We start from the raw sequence: 21,186 nt of genomic DNA on the forward strand, positions 1-21,186 counted from the left end.
CAATAACAGTAGTTGACAAATAAAAAACATTATCACTAAAACAAATCGAAAAAGAAGATAAAATGATGTGAAATATTCTCACAAAGCACTTACTCTGAAGTTTTGAATCAAGTTCATACAAGACTAGGCAATAATGGCGGATGAGGTGATCCTTCTAGATTTCTGGCCGAGCCCGTTCGGTGTGAGAGCAAGGATCGCACTTAGGGAGAAAGGAGTCGAGTTTGAGTATAGAGAAGAGAATCTGAGGAACAAGAGTCCCCTGCTTCTCCAGATGAATCCGGTTCACAAGAAGATTCCGGTTCTCATCCATAACGGTAAACCGGTTTGCGAATCCATGAACGTGGTACAGTACATCGACGAGGCCTGGTCCGACAAAAACCCCTTCCTCCCTTCCGATCCTTACCAGAGAGCTCAAGCCAGATTCTGGGTCCATTTCATTGACACCAAGGTACCACCTTTCTGTTATATTCCCCGAACCACACGATCTCTCAAGTCTTAAACTCGAGACTTAGTTTTGGACCAGTTGTGTTTTTAGTAAATTTTAGGCCTTTTTTTGCTTGTAGACTTATAGTTTTGATGTTATGTTATAACTCTGTGATATCGGACTAGTTGTACGAGCCAGCGGATAAGATCTGGTCTACAAAGGGCGAGGAACAAGAGACAGCCAAGAAAGAGTATATCAAAGCACTCAAGGTTCTTGAATCTGAGCTTGGAGACAAACCTTACTTTGGTGGAGATAACTTCGGATTCGTAGATATTGCCATGACTGGATATTACAGCTGGTTCGAAGCATCTGAGAAATGCGGTAACTTCAGCATCGAACCAGAGTGTCCGACACTGATGGCTTCGGCCAAGAGGTGTTTGCAGAGAGAAAGCGTGGTTAACTCTCTCCATGACCCTGAGGAGATCGTTGCCTTTGCCTTTAAGATTAGGAAGATCTATTGTGTATGAATCTTCTTTTCACCTTTGGGTTGCTAGTTGATTCCATCTCACGTGATGTCATCTCTGTTTTCTTAAGGTTTATGTCTTGTTTCACCAAAGAACACTTGTTTCTTGTCACTCAAGAATCCGGTTCCTCAATTCAATATATACACACGAAAATCCGATGTTCGTTATTACACACGGCACACAATCAACAGAATTCACAACCATAACCATTTAATCAATAAAAAACAGAGATTGTATTAACAATAAAAATCTATAAATTCATTAATTAAAGGTAAGATGTTGGAAACAGAAGGAATCATTATCTTAAAAGGATGTTTGTTGTAATTTGTAAAAAAAAAAAAATTCTGGTATACGGTAAAAAATGTTTTAGTGTTTCTTACAATAAGTATAAATTCCGATTTTTAGAGAGTTTAAGCTATTGCAGTTTAATGAAAACATCTTTATTGGAGATCTTTATTGTGGATAACCTCATTCGTTTTGTTTTTTTTCTTTATTATAAGTGTAATTATCCATTGTGAAATCGTTTTTATAGTTGTTTCCCATGATTATGTGTGTTCATGAAATTATATTATGTTTTGGATGATAAATCATTTGGTTAGCATAAACAATAATAATAATCATTTGTTAGTTGGGTTTTAGGACACTTCAATTTAGGTAATTTTTTTGGGTATGAGGACTCGGAGACAACTAATGACCCAAATTAAAAGCAAGACTTGCGCTGTTCGTTTAAGCTAATAAAGCTATCAATAGGAAGTTCAATAACCCTTCTGGCCCAAACGGTGAATCTTCTCAACCATCACCAAAAAACTTGGAAACTAATCAAATAAATTACTTTCCTCATGATATATCTATATAATAAAAAAAAAACCTTCTTCATTTCTCTACTCCAACTCTTTTTTTTTCTGTCGCCAACGTTAACGTCCTTGAAGGCAAAAGATGTCAAACAGAGTACAAAAAAAGAGAGGAAGTTGAGGCAACGCACCAAGAGAGTACGTTTACATGGGGACTTGTACTATGATGCTTTCAATATACTAATGAGCTCATGAACCCCACATTATGTGTTACCTTTATCCAATTACTTTTCTTTTGTTCTAAAATGTTTCCAGGAAGGAAAAAAATGCATAAAAGCATATTTTTCAACGTAGAAAAAATGTTAAGTTTCTTCATTTATAGCACGCAAGAATTATTTCAAATGGATTAACAGAAAAAAACGGAGTATTTAACAATACCAGGACAGAAAAATGTATTATTGTAGATATAATAGTATGAAATATTCTATTCTACTTGAATGGATCAAAGATTCCAAATTTATATATCGGTTATAATTTTCCTCACCGTTTAACCAAAATTATACCCAAACTCTTAGCCGTTCTATTTTTAGATATATATCCCTTCCATATACTGCGAATTTTAATTGTTAGTCGTTGCATAAAATGATAAAATGAAACATCAAGATTTTCTTTACTGTTAAATACCTATTGAGATTATGTGATACCATAGGTAAGGGGGTGTCTAAGAAAATGATCACCGGATTGATCGGGTCAAACAATCTAATATCATAATCCATGTATTACTATTTAATTTGTATCAACTACTGTTCGTAAAATCAAGACAAAAAAAAAACAGTTTGTAAAAGATAATTATGTTGTTCTATACTTGTATACCAAACTCCTCGGAAATAAAAAATTCGGCATAATATATATTAAAAGAGGTATTAGTCGCCAAAAACTTGAAAAATTTAATGTTACGATATAACGTTTCCAATTTAATATAATTAAAATCTAATTTTTAGAATAAAACGTTTCAGTTAAGCTGCTTTATAATGCCAGAATAGTTCAAGAATTATTTGATTTTAACAAAAGAGAAAAATAATATTTCAAACATTCATGCTCTCAACAAAGGACAATTTGGCCAAACACATCTCCACATCATGCTAATCAAACAAAGAAACCAATTTTTATCTTAATTAGTAATTGTACATGTTAATCACTACCACTAACCAGGACATTAACAGTGTCACTACGGGGAAAATTGAAAATGGCTAAATGTCACGTGATGTCTCGTGCTAATCACACAGCCGTTAGATAAGTCGTATGCTGACATGGATGGGAGATTTCGGTGGAGTGTGAAGTAGGAGATAACAACCCATGATTAAATGCTGTACGAATGTCGTTTTCGGTAATACTTTTTGGAGCTTTTGACCAAAATGGGCGTTGAATAACCCGACCCGTTAACCTTTCAAACATTCGTATTATATTATTATTTTATCTTTTTTTTTCCCTCATTGTTATTTCATCGATTGGCCATAAACCGATATAAAAGAATTACAGTTCTTTTTGTAAATTATTTCAGAAATTTTTAAGTTTTCTCTGATGTATCACTGAATTATTTTAAGAGTTTTTTTGTTTGAAGTTACACTAGATTAAACTCAGATGCTACAACTATTACTAGATTAACTGAAATTTTTAAATTTTAACAAAAACTGACAAGAAGCATTTTAACAAAAATATGCGTGGCGCAGTTTTGTGATACATGTGTGACAAACGTTTATTCTAGTTGAATAAAATACGGCACATTTATCAATTTTTGTCATTTAAGTTACCGTTTCCATTGACGAGAATATATATTTCACAAATACTACTTTTTTTTAGTTAGTGGATATTTTGAATGTAAAAATTACATACTCTCATTTCACTTCAGTTTTTTTTTTCCTTTGCTTTAGCTAAAAAAGAAATCAAAGAAACAAAACTTCGAAAGAAGAGAACTTACAACTCACAACATCTTCTTTTTTTTAGTTAAAACTGTGGGTGATATTTCCCAAATATATTTACGTTATGACATTATTACAACTCACAAAATTATATACAATTACAATTGGTCCAGAATAGAATATTGGAGGTACATGTTCATTCATACAAAACGCATTAAATATTAAAAATTCGCCTTCATAGGCCGATGGAGAATCCATCCGATACATAGAGACAAATTATTTCCTTTTCATCTTATTCTAGAAAAATCCAATTAAAGCTACTACTTATTAAGAGTCGTATAGCCTATATAAACCATGTATATATCTGCCATTATAAAACAAAACATTTTGTTTTTTTTTTACAAATATCTTTAATATTAGGGAAAACAAAAAAGAGGAAAAGCCATTTTCAACACCTTCGTCTTCTCCATTCTCTCTCTACCAAATCTGGCAGAGAAAAACAAAAAAACCGTAGAAGAAAAAACGAGATTGAAGCAGCTTAAACAAAGGGGAGAAAAATCGATTTTGGGGTTTATGATGGATAAGAGCTGTAACTCCTCCGACGATTCCTCCGCCGTATCCGCCTCCGCGACGAGTAGTACCGGTAACAATACAGGGAACAGAGATCATTACCTGAGACAGCTGAATAAGCTATCTCATAAGATATCAAAACCCACGGCAAACTCCTCCTCCGCCTCCGTGAACCGAGAAATTGATCATCAATCGTTTCCTCCTCCTCCGCCGCCGCCAATTAATCAGGGGAGTCTCCACCAGCATCAACCTCCTGTTTACAATATAAACAAGAACGATTTCAGAGATGTGGTTCAGAAACTCACCGGCTCGCCTGCGCATGAACGGATCTCTGCTCCGCCGCAGCAGCCGATACACCACCCTAAGCCTCAACAGAGTTCGCGTCTTCACAGGATCCGTCCTCCTCCGTTGGCTCACGTTATCAATCGCCCTCCTAATTTGGTAAATGACGCTCTTATCCCTCCAGGTGCTCATCATAATAACTGGACCGCCGGATTTGTCCCTCGACCAACGGCGCCTCTTTCTCCTCTCCCACCGCTTCCTCCTGTTCACGCGGCGGCGGAATCTCCGGTCTCCTCCTACATGCGGTACCTTCAGAACTCGATGCTCGCAATCGATTCGAATCGGAAGGAGTTCTCTGGTTTATCGCCGTTAGCTCCTTTGGTCTCACCTCGCTGGTTTCAACAACAACAGGAAAATGCTCCGCCGCCGCAAAACAACAGTCGCCCTCCTCATCCCGCGGCTCCGGGAACAGTCTCGCAGGCGGCGCCGACATCGATTCCGGCGCCTCAATTATTCGGATGTCTAAGTTCGCCCAAATCACCATACGGATTACTTTCACCGAGCATACTCTTATCGCCGACGTCAGGTCAATTAGGATTCCCGGTATCTCCGACGACGGTGCCTCTTCCTAGCCCTACATACAAAGGTCACTGATCCGAAAAAAAAAAAAAAAAAAACGGAAACCCCATGTCGGTCAATTTGAAAACGTGGTCGTTTGATCGGCACGACAAAATTCCCTTTGTTCTTTTTGTACATCATTAGTGGTGGATGATTTTTTTTTGTTTTAAACCCAAATTACTTAAATCCTTTTTTTACTTTCTTTTGTTCCATGTTTGTTCATGTTAGAAACAAACAGAGTAGGAAAAAGAAAGGAATACACTCTTTTGCAACTCTCTTATATGTCTGAGGTTATAATTTGTTGATCATCTCCTTGTAGATCAAATTGCATACAATTGTTGTTGTTTCCTGATTCTCTCTCTAATCAATCGGATTTAAGTTATTTTCTTTTTGGATAGATTCGTTGGTTGTTAAAAGGTAGTATTGAATACTATACCAATCACTTCACTGTTCCTTTGGTTGAATTTTTGCTCTGATGCTTTCATTTTCAGTTGAAACTTCAACACTGACGAAATCATGAACGTTTCCTCTTTTATTTTTTAACAAGTAAATCATTAACGAGTGTGAGTATACCTATATAGTTATTTTGAAAGTTCTTTTTGAATAATCAAAAAGATCATTGATTTAAGACATCGGTAAAGTAATGCGCTTTACACGGTCCAATAAACTAGCCCCGTTTTAAAATTGAAAACGATCTACGCCGTAAGATAAGAGACATAGCCTTTATGATCTTCAAATTGATGAGAAAACACAAAGCAAGGTACGATTGCAGACATCGAAATCGATAACAAAAAAACAAAAAAACAAAAAAAGAAGAGAAAGAAAATCAAGCAAAGAGATGAAATGTGACTGATGGTTCGACTTGCCAGAAAATATGATGAATGAATTTAAAAGCTCCAAAGGTTAGCGAATTGGCAAGCGACAGACAATCTGAGACTTAAGAAAAGGTGACATATAGACGAAGAGAAGAGAAGTTGGAAAGCCTAGAAAACTAGCAGTTCACTCAAAAGACTGTTACTGCTGTTCCTCACTCGGCTTTGGAGCTGATGCTTCCTTGATCTCCTCCGGAGCATCATCCTAATATGATCCACCAACACAGAATTTAGTCCACCAAAATTTAAGATTATTATTCCAAGAGAAGAGAAAAAGAGAGGATCATTTGGACCCGTACCTGCATGTCGGAAGTCCAGAGAGTGAGATTGTCACGGAGAAGCTGCATAATCAAGGTGCTGTCTTTGTAGGACTCTTCACCTAGAGTGTCCAACTCTGCAATCGCATCGTCAAAGGCCTTGATGATACATACAACAAACAACAAACAACAACCAAAGAAAGAGAGTCAAATTCATGTATTTGCAAAGTGTTGAGATGAAGAAATCAAGATAACATAGCAAAGTTGAGTGGATCAATATGATGAGTTGCTAAGATAGTGAAATAGGCGAGTGCTGATTCCCCAATCCGCATTTGCAAAATAATCCAAAGGATGGTGATGATTTGATGGATTATAGCTAATGGTGGATTCGAATATATACCTGTTTGGCGAGAGTGCAGGCACGATCAGGAGAGTTGAGGATCTCGTAATAGAACACAGAGAAGTTCAACGCCAGACCCAGACGGATCGGGTGAGTTGGAGCGAGCTCTGCATTTGCAATATCCTGCATACAGTCACAATAATCAACAAAGGCTCAACATCTTGAAACCCCAATTCATCTAGACGGTACAAATCCCTAAAACTGAATCCGGCAAGTACTCAAGGCACAGCGAGCGCAAACAAAACTAGATCTGAGATTTGGATCGTGAAAGAATGGAGATACGATGATTACCTGAGCAGCCTTGTAGGCGGAAAGAGTGTGCTCGGCGGCGTCTTTCCTCTCTTGACCAGTCTTGAACTCAGCCAAGTACCTGTGGTAATCACCCTTCATCTTCAGGTAGAAGACCTTTGAGTCACCGGAAGCAGCAGCAGGGATGAGCGTGGAATCGAGCAGCTTGAGGATTCCGTCGCAGATTCCGGAAAGCTCCGTCTCGATCTTAGACCTGTAATCGCGGATCGCCTTGACGTGGTCGTCGTTGCCGCGGCTCTCCTCCTTCTGCTCGATCGATGAGATGATACGCCACGAGGCACGGCGAGCACCAATCACGTTCTTGTAAGCGACGGAGAGGAGATTTCGTTCCTCGACGGTGAGCTCATCGCCATCGACGGCGGCGGAGACTTTCTCCATGAACTCTACCATCTCCTCGTATCTCTCAGCCTGCTCCGCGAGCTTGGCCATGTACACGAACTCCTCACGCGCAGAAACCGCCATTTTCTTCCTCCTTGAGAAAATCGATCCAAACAAGAAAACAGATAGAAAAGGATCTGAGAGAAGGGTTCTTGACGAGTCGACTCGATAATCGGTGTAGGTCAAAGGCTAAATGAGGGAAATCGATGATAGAATGCGTTTTAGGGGAAAAGAGTGATTTCTGGAACCAATATTGAATTTGGGCCGTTGGATTTGTTTGCTCTATTTGCGGGAGGTCCTGCTTTTTAAAGGGCAAATTTTTTTAGGCCTCTTTGGATTCTATATTATTATTATTTTTACACCTCGAATAAATAAAATTATTTTGACAGAATCTTGTAGCATCGAATTTCTTAAGGATGGCTATGAGAAATTTCGATTATATCTTACAAATGAATGATAATGTAATTTTACTAATATTATAAGTACATGACTTTTTTTCCCCACCCTATGGAAATTTTAACAATTTGGCCTAGCAGTTAAAATAAAGGCTTGTTTTTGTAGACAATGTAAATATAGTTTTTTTTTTAATATAGAGTTATCTACAAAAATAAATTGATAAAGGAGGTTATTATATACAATAATGGAAGCAAGTTGGGTTAGCAAAAATGGAGACAGCTCAGAGGGACACATGTGTTGCGAGCATGTCAGGGGATCCAAAGAACTTTCTTCTCCAACTCATCTCTTTCATATTTTCGTGGCTCCTCGAACGGTTATTTTTCGCAATTTTAAAACTCTTAGTGAATATTTATTGTCTTTCTTCAAATCTATAGACATTAATACTACATAGACGATTCTTGAAAACATTCGATATCAGTTATGCTGTTGTATATTCTTACCGAAATAAATATTTTTTAATCGTCAAAAGTCAATCGTCTTTTTGTGGTCATTTGGATTTGATTTCGGTTTAAGTTCGTCATATGATCTAATAGGGGTTAGAGATGATAAATTAAAACTTATTCATAATAACTATATTGAAAATTAAAAGTGAAAGTGTGGGGGATTAAAAACGTGTATTTGGTTTATATATAAGATTTATTTTTATACTTAATTGATTAATTAAATAAATAAGCCTCTTGGTTTATAAGTTGGGTTTTAAACTAAACCAAACTGAATCGGTCAGGTTGTGAAAACTGATTACAAAGGTTGTGTATAGCGCGTGGTTTGGTTTGGATTGGTTGGTTCGTTTGTTTTTTCCACCTTAATTAGTTTTGTTATTGGACTAACTTTTCTTTTGTGAGATAATTAACAAACATGATTTGTCTTCTCCTTTATAGTGTTGTTTATTATATTCATCAAACACGTATCCTTATCCGTGATTATGTTTTGTTTTAATGACTTACTTCTTCGTTAAGTTGTTTTATTATTTTATGGGTCTTGTTGACGGAGCATGACATCAGTACTTTTGGCAGCCCGATTAATTTATTAGATATAGTCGGATAGTAGTTTCATAAGTGCATCTTCTTATGCGAAGATGTTTTGATACTTGATGAATGATGATGATGCTTAGTCAGTCCCTCGTGGAGTTGTCTTGCATGCTTGAGCAAGATTTGAGGAAGCCAAGATCAGGATTACTTCAAGAAATATGTAGTTTTTTCTGCTTCCAGTTGTTGAATTGTTCACCAGGGGACTTCACTAAGTGGTTAACATCTATCAATAACTAATGGTTTTCTTACGAACATCTCGGACTTTGTATAAACAAATATCTATATTCTAATATTTAATTGTAATTTTACATATTATTGTTATTAGTAATTTTACAAAAGAATCCATAATGTTTTCTAAACCAAACATCAAAAATTAAAGTCTAAAAAATCAAAACATAAAATCTGAGTAAAAGGAACCATTAGAAAAAATAATGTATATTGTTTCCCAAAAAACATACAAAAATCTACTCAAGTTTTCTTGTAATTTTGCTTTTTTTTACATTAACCTGAGATATATATCTTAACTTTACTATGGATTGATGTACTGATGTACCATTTTCTAATGGTGGTGTGGGTACTGAGTAGTTGGTTTAGTTACAAAATTTTAATATATCAGTTTTCAGCCATGAATTTGAGTTTAGAAAGCACAAAAAACTTTTTGATTCTCGGGCTTCCAATATTCTTTTGGATTGAGACGGGAGTTCCTCTTGGACGACTACGTTCTACGAAATATTAAAACCAAGAGAGGAGTTCTTGCTTCAGATTCAGTGTTATATCGTGACAATACTACGAGAGCAATCATTGACTCCTACTTGGTGGAAAACGATAGCTTGAAGTCGGACTTTGCTGCAGATTTCGCTCAGGCAATGATTAAGATGGGCACCATCGGGGTTAAAACCGGTATCAATGGAGAGATAAGGCGCGTTTGCATTGCGACCAACTAGTTTCGCGTATTAATGCTTAAGTTAAATAAAACAAACATCATGTTGTTTGTAGAGTTCAGTTGAACTTTTGTTATAATATGAAATAGTTAATGGGAGTTGTTAATTATATTACTTGCGCAAATGAACTTGTTTCTTCTCTTTTGATGGCCAGTTGTGAAACACTTGTTCTGTTATCTCATGTAAATATTACAATTACAATTAATATATATATATATATTACATATTATTGTTATTAGTAATTTTACAAAAGAATCCATAATGTTTTCTAAACCAAACATCAAAACTTAAAAAAATTCAGACCATAAAATGTGAGTAGAAGGAACCATATAAAAAAATAATGTATATTGTTTCCCAAAAAACATACAAAATATACCCTAGATTTCCTGCAATTTTGCTTTTGTTTTTTTTTTTTAGCTGAGGTATATATCTTAATTTTACTATGGATTGATGCACAGATGTACCTTTTTCTAATGGTGGTGTGTGTAGTTGGTTTAGTTAAAAAAATTTAATATACTTCAGTTTTCAGGCATGAATTTGAGTTTAGAAAGTAGAAAAAAACAATGAAACGGCAACTCTTTTGAGAGCAAACAACTAACAAATGATGTTTCCTTGATTTGTTTTGCTTTCGTTAAAATTTTTTTTATGGATTCAGTTTGGAAAGAAATTTTAGTTCGATGAACTATATAATAACCACAGCATATAGTTACAGACAGTCCCCCACCGACCAATGAGAAAGCGAGGTCCAAATTCAGAATAAAGTCTTTTTAATTAGGAGAGTTAAAATATACAATTAGAAAATTGTTACTTTCAATAGGACCAAACAATCCATACCCACAAGTTTCGGGGTCCGTCTCTAATATCTCCAAAGCTCTCAATGCCAGTAGTTTTAGGGAATGTCGACTTGATGTGATCCATGAGTCTATCTCGTTATCATATTGATAACTAACGACAGAAGTTTTGCTGATAACAAAAAAAAAAACTTATAGTAATGTTTTTTTGGATTAAGTATAATCTTACAATACGATATCTTATAGGTTGAACACAATTAAACGAAAGAGAAGTTTTTCGAGCAAAATGTACATTCTTCCCAGTTCTCCCTCCCTCCCTTTTTATAGAACAATTTTCTTTCCGTTTTCTTATATGTATGTAAACCACTACTCAAATACTACTCCATAATAACTGAAAAAAAAACAATAGTTAATTCTCTTATAAAAAAACATAATTAATTGCCATAAAAGAACACAACCATTGATTTTGTTACTAGACTAAAGTAGACAAGTCTTTTTTTCTCTGCATCTATTAAACAACATGCAATTTCTACATCTTTCAAAGTTTAATATATAATCGTCTACAATGGAAATGTATAATTAGCCAAAAGTCAACAAAACAATGTGTAATTTGTTATGGTTTGTGATTTTTTTGTTTGTTTAAATGTCTCTCATAGTTTGTTTTTTTTTTAGGTTTTCCCCTATTTTTGTATGGTTTGTGACTTTTTTGGCCAACAAAAATAAAATATACTTATAGAAGATCTTTTAGAAAAACAAAATACAGTAGTACTAGTTGGCAATTCAAAAACCCCAGCACATTTGACACGTGTCATTTTCTCCATCGATCCTTGCTCACAGTAACATACAAACGAAGTCAAAAGCAGTGACTCTTGCTCCAAAAGCAAAGCAGGTTCCCAAGAAGATCAAAATCCGAAAATGTGCGATCGATCTTAATCGCTTTGTATTATTATTACATCATTTCCCAAAATTCTGGTGAAATAACATCCAAAGGTTTGTTCCTTCTTGTTTAAGTTACCTCTCAAGATCTCCCTCTCTCTTCAATAAATTTAGCTGGTTCTTCTGTCTTCTGAACAAGAACAGAGGAGTTTTGTCTCGATTCCTCTTACTTCTCTCAGATTCTCTTACATACAGACAAACACACACACCGACACACGTGTGTATTTGATTTCTTCGTCTTGGCTTCTATCTATAAAAAAGTGACAATCTGTTGCTTTATTTAATCGTGAGAGAACAGAGCATACATCGAAGCTCTGTTTTGTGTTGCAGAATATGGAGAGGTATGAGATAGTGAAGGATATTGGGTCTGGTAATTTCGGAGTAGCAAAACTTGTTCGCGACAAATTGTCGAAAGAGCTTTTCGCTGTTAAGTTTATCGAGAGAGGCCAAAAGGTCTCACAGCTCTCACTCTTTTATTCTCTCATCCCACTCTATCTCTGAGCTAGTTACAGAAAAATAATTTTTTCTATTAATTTTGTTTGTTTTTTCTTCTTAATATGTTTATTTGTGGGTGTTATGAAGATTGATGAACATGTACAAAGAGAAATCATGAACCACAGGTCACTCAACCATCCCAATATAATAAGATTCAAGGAGGTATACAACAATGTATTTTTTTTCTGTTAATTAAGTTACATTAAAAATGATGATTTTGTGAGAAAAAAATTAAATAATTAGGTTTTATTGACGGCGACACATTTGGCGATAGTAATGGAATACGCAGCCGGAGGAGAACTCTTCGGGAGAATCTGCAGTGCCGGAAGATTCAGCGAAGACGAGGTCTCTTTTATTTTTTAATCATTATCTAAATAAACACTTTTTTATTTTTTTTTATAGAAAAGCTAAAGAAGAAATTCTGTTGTATAAATTTGGTTTCAGGCAAGGTTTTTCTTTCAGCAGCTGATATCAGGAGTTAGTTACTGTCATAGTCTTGTAAGAATACAAATTCCACCTAAATCAACAAAAACTTGTTTATTTTCACATTTTGCTCTGTTTTTGTTTGCAATGGAAATTAAAAAGTGCTTCTTTTTTTTTTTGGTTTTTTTTAAATAATTGAAATAAGCAAATATGCCATAGAGATTTAAAGCTAGAGAACACGCTGTTAGATGGAAGTGCAGCGCCACGAGTAAAGATATGTGATTTCGGATACTCGAAATCAGGAGTTCTTCATTCGCAGCCAAAGACAACAGTGGGAACACCAGCTTACATCGCACCAGAGGTGCTCTCGAAAAGAGAATATGACGGCAAAATCGCAGATGTTTGGTCTTGTGGAGTCACTTTGTATGTAATGCTTGTTGGTGCTTATCCTTTTGAAGATCCTTCTGATCCTAAAGATTTCCGCAAAACCATCGCTCGTATTCTGCGATCTCACTATTCTATTCCTGATTATGTCCGAGTTTCAGATGAATGCACACATCTTCTCTCTCGTATTTTCGTCGCTAACCCTGAAAAGGTACGTTTACAACTGTTTTTTTTCTTTTCTCTTTTAAATTCCAAAGTTAAGGCTAATTAGCCTTGATTGTGTGAGAGCAGAGAATAACGATGGAGGAGATAAAGAATCATTCTTGGTTTCTCAAGAACTTGCCGGTGGAGATGTCGGAAGGATCATTGAGGATGAACGATCCGTCTCAGACAGAGGAAGAGATAGTTTGTGTCATTGAGGAAGCTCGGAAATCGTTAACCGGACCTTCTGGACTCTCCGGTGCTGGTGGCTCCGGTGGGAGCAGTAGTGGTGCAATCGGAAGTAGTATGGATCTTGACGACTTGGATTCAGATTATGACGATATCGACACTGGTGATTTCGTTTGCTCTTTGTGACCATTTTTTTCATTTGCATTAACACACAAACGTGATTATAATGTTCTTTCGATCTTTCATTTTTTTTTCTATATAAATTTTAAACGCATACACTGATTAATAAATTAGTGTGCTTTATGTTAAAAGTATTATATATTGGACATTTTTTATACATGCATGATACGTATATATATAACAGAAACAAACATATATGAATACTTATAATTTTAGTCACGTAATAATGTAAAATAATCATATGTAAAACGTCTGTTCTCTATCAAGATAAACAGCCTTATCTGAGTCGCAAAAGAAAAAAACAATTATAAAAATTATATCTATCAGGAAAAAAACTTATATTTTCTGCAAATTGCCAATACAACAAACACAAATTAAAAAAGAGATTTTGAAGGTAAATATCAGTCGGAAAGAATCAGTAAGAGTTAAGTAGACCCCAAACAGTTTGCTCAATCTGTTCCCATGATTCGGCTGTCCGAAGTTCGTCCCAAATACTGAACATTGCACCCAACACATTCTCTTCATGTAATATACAGTAACACCTGAAGCCAAACCACAGTTATAAAAACACACAACACAAGAAAAAATTCAAGGCTATTCTATTATGTGTAAGACAGTCTTATTACTTACATTGTACGGTAAGAAGGACAAAGTACTTTCTTCCTCGTACTGTCTGCTGTTTTTGTTGTTGTTCCATTCTCTGCCGACGACTTACTTCTGTTTAACGGAAGCCCGTAACTTTCAAGAAGCTTCTTGAAAAGATCAGCGTCTCCCCTAATGACGTCCAAGTATATTGGTATCAAGTCGTAGATGGGATCTCCTGCAATTTTCTCACTCTTTCAGACAACTCTCCCAAGAGATTTTAGAAATCATTCATTAAAACGCACCTATCGATAAATCGCTGAAGTCAAGAATATGACTGGGACGCCATGAATTGTGTTGACCACTGACCGAATCATCATCTGCGTATGGTTCCATGTGAATGTTGTCGTCCATCACGTCTGAGTGTATCCAGGTGCAGGATTTCATTTCGTCCCCAACATCCGTGTCCTATGATCCCAGACAGAAATTAACTCATTTCTCTAAACTTTGGCTGATTTTTAAGGACAGAATAGAAAGATAAGAGAAGCAACCTTGAAAACATGGAGCAAATCTACAAAAAAATCATCAGGAATGTATTCGTCTATTGTGTTCATCAGAGCCCGAGGAATCGGATTTCCCCTGAAAGGTTTTAAATCAAACAATCACCAACAGTGAGCTTTTTTTAGGGCAAATGAAAACAGAGTAGATATGCGAAAAAATAACTTCACGAAGCGTACCAGTTTTCCAGACGGCTAGTGACGTCCTTTTTCTTTTGGCACAAAGCATCGACAAACACTTTCCATTCTGGTGGAATCTTCAACTCCTCATGAACATCATTTTCATTCAATAATTCAGGACGTGTGACTGGTGGATATGGCAGTAGATGAAGGTTGCGTAGTTGTTGTCCTAGAAAGGAAGCCAAGTTCTGAGCGTCGCTCCACGTCAGGTCATCTCTTCTGCAACAACAGCTTCAAGTTAAAGATAATGCATTTTTGGTTTTAAATATGAGTCTCGCAAAGATGAATATGAGGAAAAGAGCACTCACAGTTGGGCAAATATCTTCCCTTTGCATCTTTGTGTTATAATATACGGCCAAACATGTGAACTCAGTGAACCAAAAGAGTCGGGTGCTGGCTTCCCCTGGTTTCTATGTTCAAGTAGCGTTTTGTTCCAAATACCAAATGGGAAGTCGCTCTTCAACATTGATGCATCAAAAGCGAGATTGGAGCTAGTGAGAATCTCTGGGATTTTCTTGCCATCCCAAGGGACAACTTTGTAAGATCCTTTTTCGAAGTAAAGAATCCCACTTGCCAGAACATCAGGAATATGGCTTTTCAGAGGAGAACCAGCGCGGCCAAGAATGTCATAAAACTCGAGCTGCACAAAAGAAAACGAGTTACAATCGTAACAGATGCTCAAAGGGTGCCAAAATTGTTGTACACGGATTACTTGCCTCAGTTCCAAGACCGTACATAGATTGTTCCAGCCCTCCTTCGACAAACAGTTTTACCGCATAGTCAGAAAACAGATAAACCTAACAGAAAAAAATAAGAGAAGTAAGAACAAATAGGTGAAATAATTCGGAAAATTGAGGAACTTTTGTACGAAGGTTTTCTACGAGAGACAGTCAACTCACAGGATTGCTGCCAGTTCCAACTGGAAGCTTTTCATCTTCGGTTACCGACGGCAAGTTGTGGAAAGTACATACTTCCTCTAGGCATCGCAACCATTTCTCAGCATTTAAAGCAATGCATGCTCCCTAAAGAAGAAAAAACAAAGCACAAAGAATTTGATGATGGAGAGACATTCTATAAAGCTACAAATTCTATAAAGCACAAAGAATTTGAATAGTAGGAATTACCTTCCATATCAGCTTTCTCATCTCAGGCTTCAGAACCCAAAGCTTAGATAGCCAGCCCCTCATTTCTCGTTGACCTACAGAGTTCCCCATAGACCATGGGAAGTTGTAATGGTCTCTTTCTTTATCAAGAAACGTCGCCAGGAAATCAATATCGTAAGAGAATCCATTCTTCCACATATTGTATCTTTTTGATACTCCATTAGCATCCTCTTCGCGGTTTTCAGTCTCTCCCCCTCCAATCATCCGTACCCTCTTCTCTTTCCTGGTAAGGTCTGAATAGCTCAAAGTATTTTCGTCCTCATCGTGTGTTTCTTCTTCCATCTCTTCAGAATTTCCATCGTCAAGAGCAAGAAGCCCGGCACGACAAACCCCTTTGTGTTGGTAACCAGGCGCCATATCCAAACACACGAACCCAAAGTTTTCTTTGTTCACAAAATTCTGGGTAACGGCCACTGTTGGTTCAAGATTAAGGATACAGTGCCACCAACCACTTGGAACATAAATCGTTTCACCAGGTAGTAGTGTGCACTCAATCGGTTTGTCTTCGTCGGCGAGGAGAGGATAATAGTCTAACCACCACTGTACATGGATCGAAAACTATCAACAGGATACAGTAAAGAATAATGGAAATGTCAATGCTCGAATAGTTCAGCAGTATACCTGCAGAGATGAGGGGGTGTCGATGCTGACATCACCATCATCTTCATTTACATGGACTGTAACACCCAGGGGCACTTTTCCAGGGGGATACAACGCCCACCTATTTTAAGAACAATGACGTCATCCTCAAAATATCACATAACCTGATCTAAATACATATATACTGTGTGTATAATGTCTACTAAAGTGAGATCAAGGAGACTACGTGCTTGATCACAGTTTTCTAGCCCTATGAGACCTGATAAGTGACAATTATGATGGCTATTATCCTTATAAGTTGAAATTATGAATACTTAATTTGACTTAAGTTAAAAACAAAAAAAAGCTTGAACTGTCCCCTGTTCAGTTCTATATGGTGGTCTTAAATTGTATGTGAGGTAGAATATATGTTACGAACAAGTCTGCTAACAATTAGAAAATAAAATACTTATTCAAGCCAAAAAAGATGTCTACCTTTTCCGACCGCAAAGCAGGGTGTTCCAGGCGCTGGTAAGAGCTGGATCGACATGCCAAGATGCACCAGACCTCTCCGGACCAACTATAAGCCATCTGTATGGCGGACGGTTTTCTTTGTCTAAGATTTCAAACCAATCTTCTTGAAACAAGTGAGGCACACTATAGTCTTTCAATAACTCAGGAGCAGCATCTCCAAACTACATGAAATGTGGAATCCTTATTTTCACTACAAAATTCTGGTTCTTCTGCAACTATATCAACCGATACGAAGAAAGTTTTATAAAAAATTGCACAACAATTTCCGTACTCTGTCATCGAAAACGTATAGAGGATCTTCATCCCGCTGGAGTTTCATATACGAGATGTAGTCCTTGAACTTCATAGAAATTTTGTTGGGACTCCTTTGAGATATTCTAAATGCGACTTCCCCATATTTCTCTGATAGTTGGTCGATTGTCCACGTATTACTGGCTGGCCAAGAATCAGCGAGGCCAGAGAGCAAGACCTAAACCATAGATAGGAACAACATTACAAAGACTCTCATGCCTGATATTGTGTAACAGAGTACAATCTTCTGTTATTTGCACACGAAGACACAACCTTGCACATATGAAAGACAAAAGAATTAGATCAGCAAATGAAATGATTGGAACATACAGGTTTCTTGGCATCGTATTCCTTGGAAAACTCATCCAAGGAAATTTCTCTCCTACGTTCCACATTCCCGTCATCAAAAGAGAAGCCGTCAAGAGACGTGTTACACCTATAGAATCGTTTATACAAGTACAACGAATTGAATCCTGCACAACAGCAGAGTCCGTGAGAACAAAAGATAGAACCAACATGATCATATCGTAAGAGAATGGAAGAAAAAAAAACATCAGTGAAAAATCGATTAAGTTATCCATCAATATTATACCATCAAAATGCAAAGGTTTTCTGTATGCATCCTCATTTTCCTGAGTAACTCCTTCTCTGTACAGCAGAAACCAATCGGTCACTAAAATTTTAGATAAGCAGGGTATAGGCAACTTCGAGGAGGAGCCTGATAACTCCAAGATTAGCCAAAAGTCACATATCTTAGAGATAGTTTGAAAAGTACTTACAGATGCAATGTCGTTTTTTTCCAGGAACCTTTGTACTCAAGTGGACCCTTTGCTCTTCTGAGACAAAGGCTCATCCATAGTGGCTCTTCGTTACATAATATATACATGACACTGCAGTACAAATATATATATGATTATCAAAAATTTGCGTCTTCTCAACATTACAAGTAGTGTTTGAACAGATCATAATAAAGATGAAATGTCATGAAATCAAAATTACTCGCACAAGTACCCAACGCAATAACGTATTGAGGCACAAAAGCCTGACTTGCTGAAAAAATTGAAATCCATATCCAACGAGCAGATAATTCATCTAGTTAAGAGTGTAATTCTGATATGAAATCGATCAAAGAGTCAAGTCCAGAGACAGAATTTAGGAAACCTGCTGACGCAGGCGAGGTGAGCGATATCTCGGGGAGCAAGGTATTCGAGAAGAACACAGATTGTCTCATCTGGGAGGACACTGAGACTACCGAGAGCTTCCGGTCGGCGATCTCTCTGTCCAAACGGCGTCGCTGCACCACCTGAATCCTCCATTTGCTGCATCGACGAGTTTCAAATCTCTCTGGGATCTGATTCTTCTTTTCTTCCTGGAATTCGAATTCTCGGCTTTCTCATACAACTCGATGCGGTGGCGCGTGATGATCCGAGTCTCGTATGGTCACCGAGTGCGCGGGATTACCGATGGTAAATGCCTTTCGCACGTTGGGACGCGTTTATGATACCGAAATTTTGCAAACGGCGTCGTTTTAATGATCGAATCGGATAAAAATTGGGACAACGCGTTTAGCTTACGCTGATCCTTTTTGTAAAGGATAAACGCTGCAACGCGGTTTTTCCTCCCGGAAGAATAAAACACACAACAACGCAAAACTCGGTAAACCCCAATATGTATAATTGTATATGTCCTAAGTATAATTATATTCCTTTAATTGAACGCATTTCTTTCGTGTCTTTTTTCTTTTTTTTTGTTTTGGTGAAATACTCTCGTGTCTTATTCCTTCAATTCAATTCATTTCTCGTGCTATTTTCCAAATGATTGATCTCTTCGGGTCTACATGGAAAAATCTCAAATTTACATCTAGAATTTATAGCCTAATATGTATGTGCAATGACGTTGTAAAAGACACCAAGCTGGTTACAATCCTCCCTGTATGATCTGCCATCTGTACAAGCTTTCTATTGGAGTTACAGATTCTCAGCCACTCAAAAATGGAAAAAGAAAAGTTACAGTTGCTTATGGAAAAAATTTATGTACAGAAAAGTAGTTTTTTTGTACTATAACTCTGAAAAAATACTATACGACTCACTCTCTATCATCACCTCTCTTTCTGTTTTCTTATATAACATACAGCCACCTTCGCACAGTCCATCATCATCACTTTCTTATTGTTTCTTCCTCACAAGTACAAACAAGCTAAACAGAACAAAAAAAAAAAATGGAACCACATGCCGTTTCTAGCTCACAGAAACGACACGCAATTTGCATACCTTATCCAGCACAAGGCCACATCAACCCAATGCTGCAAGTGGCCAAGCTTCTCCACGCCAGAGGCTTCCACGTCACCTTCGTCAACACCGACTACAACCACCGCCGTATCCTCCGGTCACGTGGCCCTCACGCTCTCGACGGTCTCCCATCGTTTCGCTTCGAGACTATTCCCGATGGTCTTCCTTGGACCGACGTCGACGCTAAGCAAGACATGCTCAAGCTTATAGACTCAACCATTAACAACTGTTTATCCCCATTCAAAGAGCTTCTCTTCCGGTTAAACTCCGGTTCTGATATACCGCCGGTTAGCTGTATCGTCTCCGACGCTTCCACGAGTTTTACAATTGACGCGGCGGAGGAGTTTCAGATTCCGGTGGTTTTTCTCTGGACGAACAGTGCTACTGCCTTAATCTTGTATCTCCATTACCATAAACTCATCGAGAAGGGGATAATTCCTCTCAAAGGTATGCATCAATCGATTGATTTCATCATCTGCTTCTTCTTCTGAATATTACTCACTAAACACAAATTGCAAAAATCCCCACCAGATGAGAGTAACTTAAAGAAGCATCTAGAGACGGAGATAGATTGGATACCGTCGATGAAGACCATTCAGCTCAAGGACTTTCCAGACTTCGTCTCCATGACGGATCCTCAAGATCTGATGCTTAATTTCATCTTACATGTAACCGGAAGATCCAAATGCGCTTCTGCGATCATCATCAACACTTTCGAAAACCTCGAGCATAACGTCCTCTTATCTTTGCGATCACTGCTTCTCCCCCACATATATCCGATTGGACCGCTCCCGGTTCTCGAGAACCGAGAAATTGATCGAGACAGCGAAATCGGAAAGCTGGGATTGAATCTATGGGAAGGAGAAACGGAATCTCTGGATTGGCTCGATACCAAGGGTAAGGACACCGTCCTTTACGTCAACTTCGGAAGTCTAGCGGTTTTGACGCGAGAACAGCTTTTAGAGTTCGCTTGGGGTTTAGCGGGAAGCGGGAAAGAGTTTCTATGGGTGGTACGATCCGGTTTGTTCGACGGAGATGCGTCGTCTCTTCCGGCTGAATTTCTATCGGAGACGGCGAATCGCGGAATGCTGATCACAGGCTGGTGTCCTCAGGAGAAGATACTCTCGCATCCGGCTATCGGAGGATTTTTGACTCACTGCGGATGGAATTCGATACTGGAGAGTATTTTCGCCGGTGTTCCGATGATTTGTTGGCCCGTCTTCGCCGATCAATTAACGAATCGAAAGTTCTGTTGCGAGGAATGGGGGATGGGGATGGAGATCGGCGGCGAAGTAGAGAGAGAGAAAGTGAAGGCGGTGGTCTGTGAGCTGATGGACGGAGAGAAAGGAAATAAGATTAGAGAGAAGGTGATGGAGTGGCGGCGCATGGCGGAAGAAGCTTCGGCGCCACCGTCTGGTTCGTCGTACGTCAATTTTGAGACGGTGGTTAGTAAAGTCCTTCTCGGTCGCGATTAGATCGACCTAAACTGGGCTTTAAGTATCCAAAGGCTTTGTTGAAATAAGAAAAGCCCATTATAAACGATCCATTTGTTTGCTAACATCAATTTGCCAATATTATTATCTGCCTGATTATACATGGAGAATGTCGCAGTATTTAAGCTGGCTTTAAATCTCAGTGATAATT

General features: G+C 37.7%; 6 protein-coding genes across 8 annotated transcripts; 4 read left to right on the plus strand and 2 right to left on the minus strand.

Annotated features, from left to right (window-relative positions):
• Nucleotides 1–31: 31 nt before the first annotated feature.
• On the plus strand, nt 32–1,000 carry LOC18008316 (glutathione S-transferase U22). The gene is made up of 2 exons (XM_006389934.2): nt 32–448; nt 610–1,000. The coding sequence occupies exons 1-2, from the start codon at nt 134–136 to the stop codon at nt 949–951; spliced, it is 657 nt and encodes a 218-aa protein (XP_006389996.1). The 5' UTR covers nt 32–133; the 3' UTR covers nt 952–1,000.
• Nucleotides 1,001–4,005: 3,005 nt separating this feature from the next.
• On the plus strand, nt 4,006–5,187 carry LOC18009390 (VQ motif-containing protein 9). The gene has a single exon (XM_006389935.2). The coding sequence runs from the start codon at nt 4,232–4,234 to the stop codon at nt 5,162–5,164; it is 933 nt and encodes a 310-aa protein (XP_006389997.1). The 5' UTR covers nt 4,006–4,231; the 3' UTR covers nt 5,165–5,187.
• Nucleotides 5,188–5,831: 644 nt separating this feature from the next.
• LOC18008555 (14-3-3-like protein GF14 omega) lies at nt 5,832–7,570 on the minus strand. The gene is made up of 4 exons (XM_006389936.2): nt 6,949–7,570; nt 6,658–6,780; nt 6,300–6,416; nt 5,832–6,205 (listed from the first exon to the last, which is right to left on the minus strand). Exons 1-4 carry the CDS (start codon nt 7,426–7,428, stop codon nt 6,143–6,145), a joined length of 783 nt encoding a protein of 260 aa, XP_006389998.1. The 5' UTR covers nt 7,429–7,570; the 3' UTR covers nt 5,832–6,142.
• Nucleotides 7,571–11,361: 3,791 nt separating this feature from the next.
• LOC18007877 (serine/threonine-protein kinase SRK2C) lies at nt 11,362–13,523 on the plus strand. 2 transcript variants are annotated; one of them, XM_024156996.1, is made up of 7 exons: nt 11,362–11,550; nt 11,795–11,949; nt 12,079–12,153; nt 12,235–12,336; nt 12,436–12,489; nt 12,620–13,009; nt 13,090–13,523. In XM_024156996.1, the coding sequence occupies exons 2-7, from the start codon at nt 11,830–11,832 to the stop codon at nt 13,372–13,374; spliced, it is 1,026 nt and encodes a 341-aa protein (XP_024012764.1). In that variant the 5' UTR covers nt 11,362–11,550; nt 11,795–11,829; the 3' UTR covers nt 13,375–13,523. The 2 variants fall into 2 exon arrangements, with proteins under 2 accessions (XP_024012764.1, XP_006390000.1); XM_006389938.2 differs by having other exon boundaries at nt 11,363–11,949.
• Nucleotides 13,524–13,563: 40 nt separating this feature from the next.
• Nucleotides 13,564–18,884, minus strand: LOC18008366 (F-box protein At1g78280). Of its 2 annotated transcripts, none has more exons than XM_006389937.2 (16): nt 18,416–18,884; nt 18,034–18,144; nt 17,847–17,902; nt 17,585–17,727; nt 17,235–17,432; nt 16,925–17,124; nt 16,472–16,571; nt 15,812–16,390; nt 15,587–15,709; nt 15,404–15,484; nt 14,996–15,327; nt 14,688–14,906; nt 14,502–14,589; nt 14,256–14,418; nt 13,999–14,188; nt 13,564–13,910 (listed from the first exon to the last, which is right to left on the minus strand). In XM_006389937.2, the coding sequence occupies exons 1-16, from the start codon at nt 18,577–18,579 to the stop codon at nt 13,784–13,786; spliced, it is 2,874 nt and encodes a 957-aa protein (XP_006389999.1). In that variant the 5' UTR covers nt 18,580–18,884; the 3' UTR covers nt 13,564–13,783. The 2 variants fall into 2 exon arrangements, with proteins under 2 accessions (XP_006389999.1, XP_024012755.1); XM_024156987.1 differs by lacking the exon at nt 18,416–18,884 and adding an exon at nt 18,266–18,408.
• Nucleotides 18,885–19,113: 229 nt separating this feature from the next.
• LOC18007968 (UDP-glycosyltransferase 85A4) lies at nt 19,114–21,136 on the plus strand. Its single transcript, XM_006389941.2, has 2 exons — nt 19,114–19,989; nt 20,074–21,136. The coding sequence occupies exons 1-2, from the start codon at nt 19,473–19,475 to the stop codon at nt 21,015–21,017; spliced, it is 1,461 nt and encodes a 486-aa protein (XP_006390003.1). The 5' UTR covers nt 19,114–19,472; the 3' UTR covers nt 21,018–21,136.
• The last annotated feature ends 50 nt before the right edge of the window (nt 21,137–21,186 follow it).

The sequence above is a fragment of the Eutrema salsugineum genome, unplaced genomic scaffold, assembly GCF_000478725.1.
Source record: "Eutrema salsugineum unplaced genomic scaffold, Eutsalg1_0 scaffold_9, whole genome shotgun sequence".
NCBI lineage: Eukaryota > Viridiplantae > Streptophyta > Magnoliopsida > Brassicales > Brassicaceae > Eutrema > Eutrema salsugineum.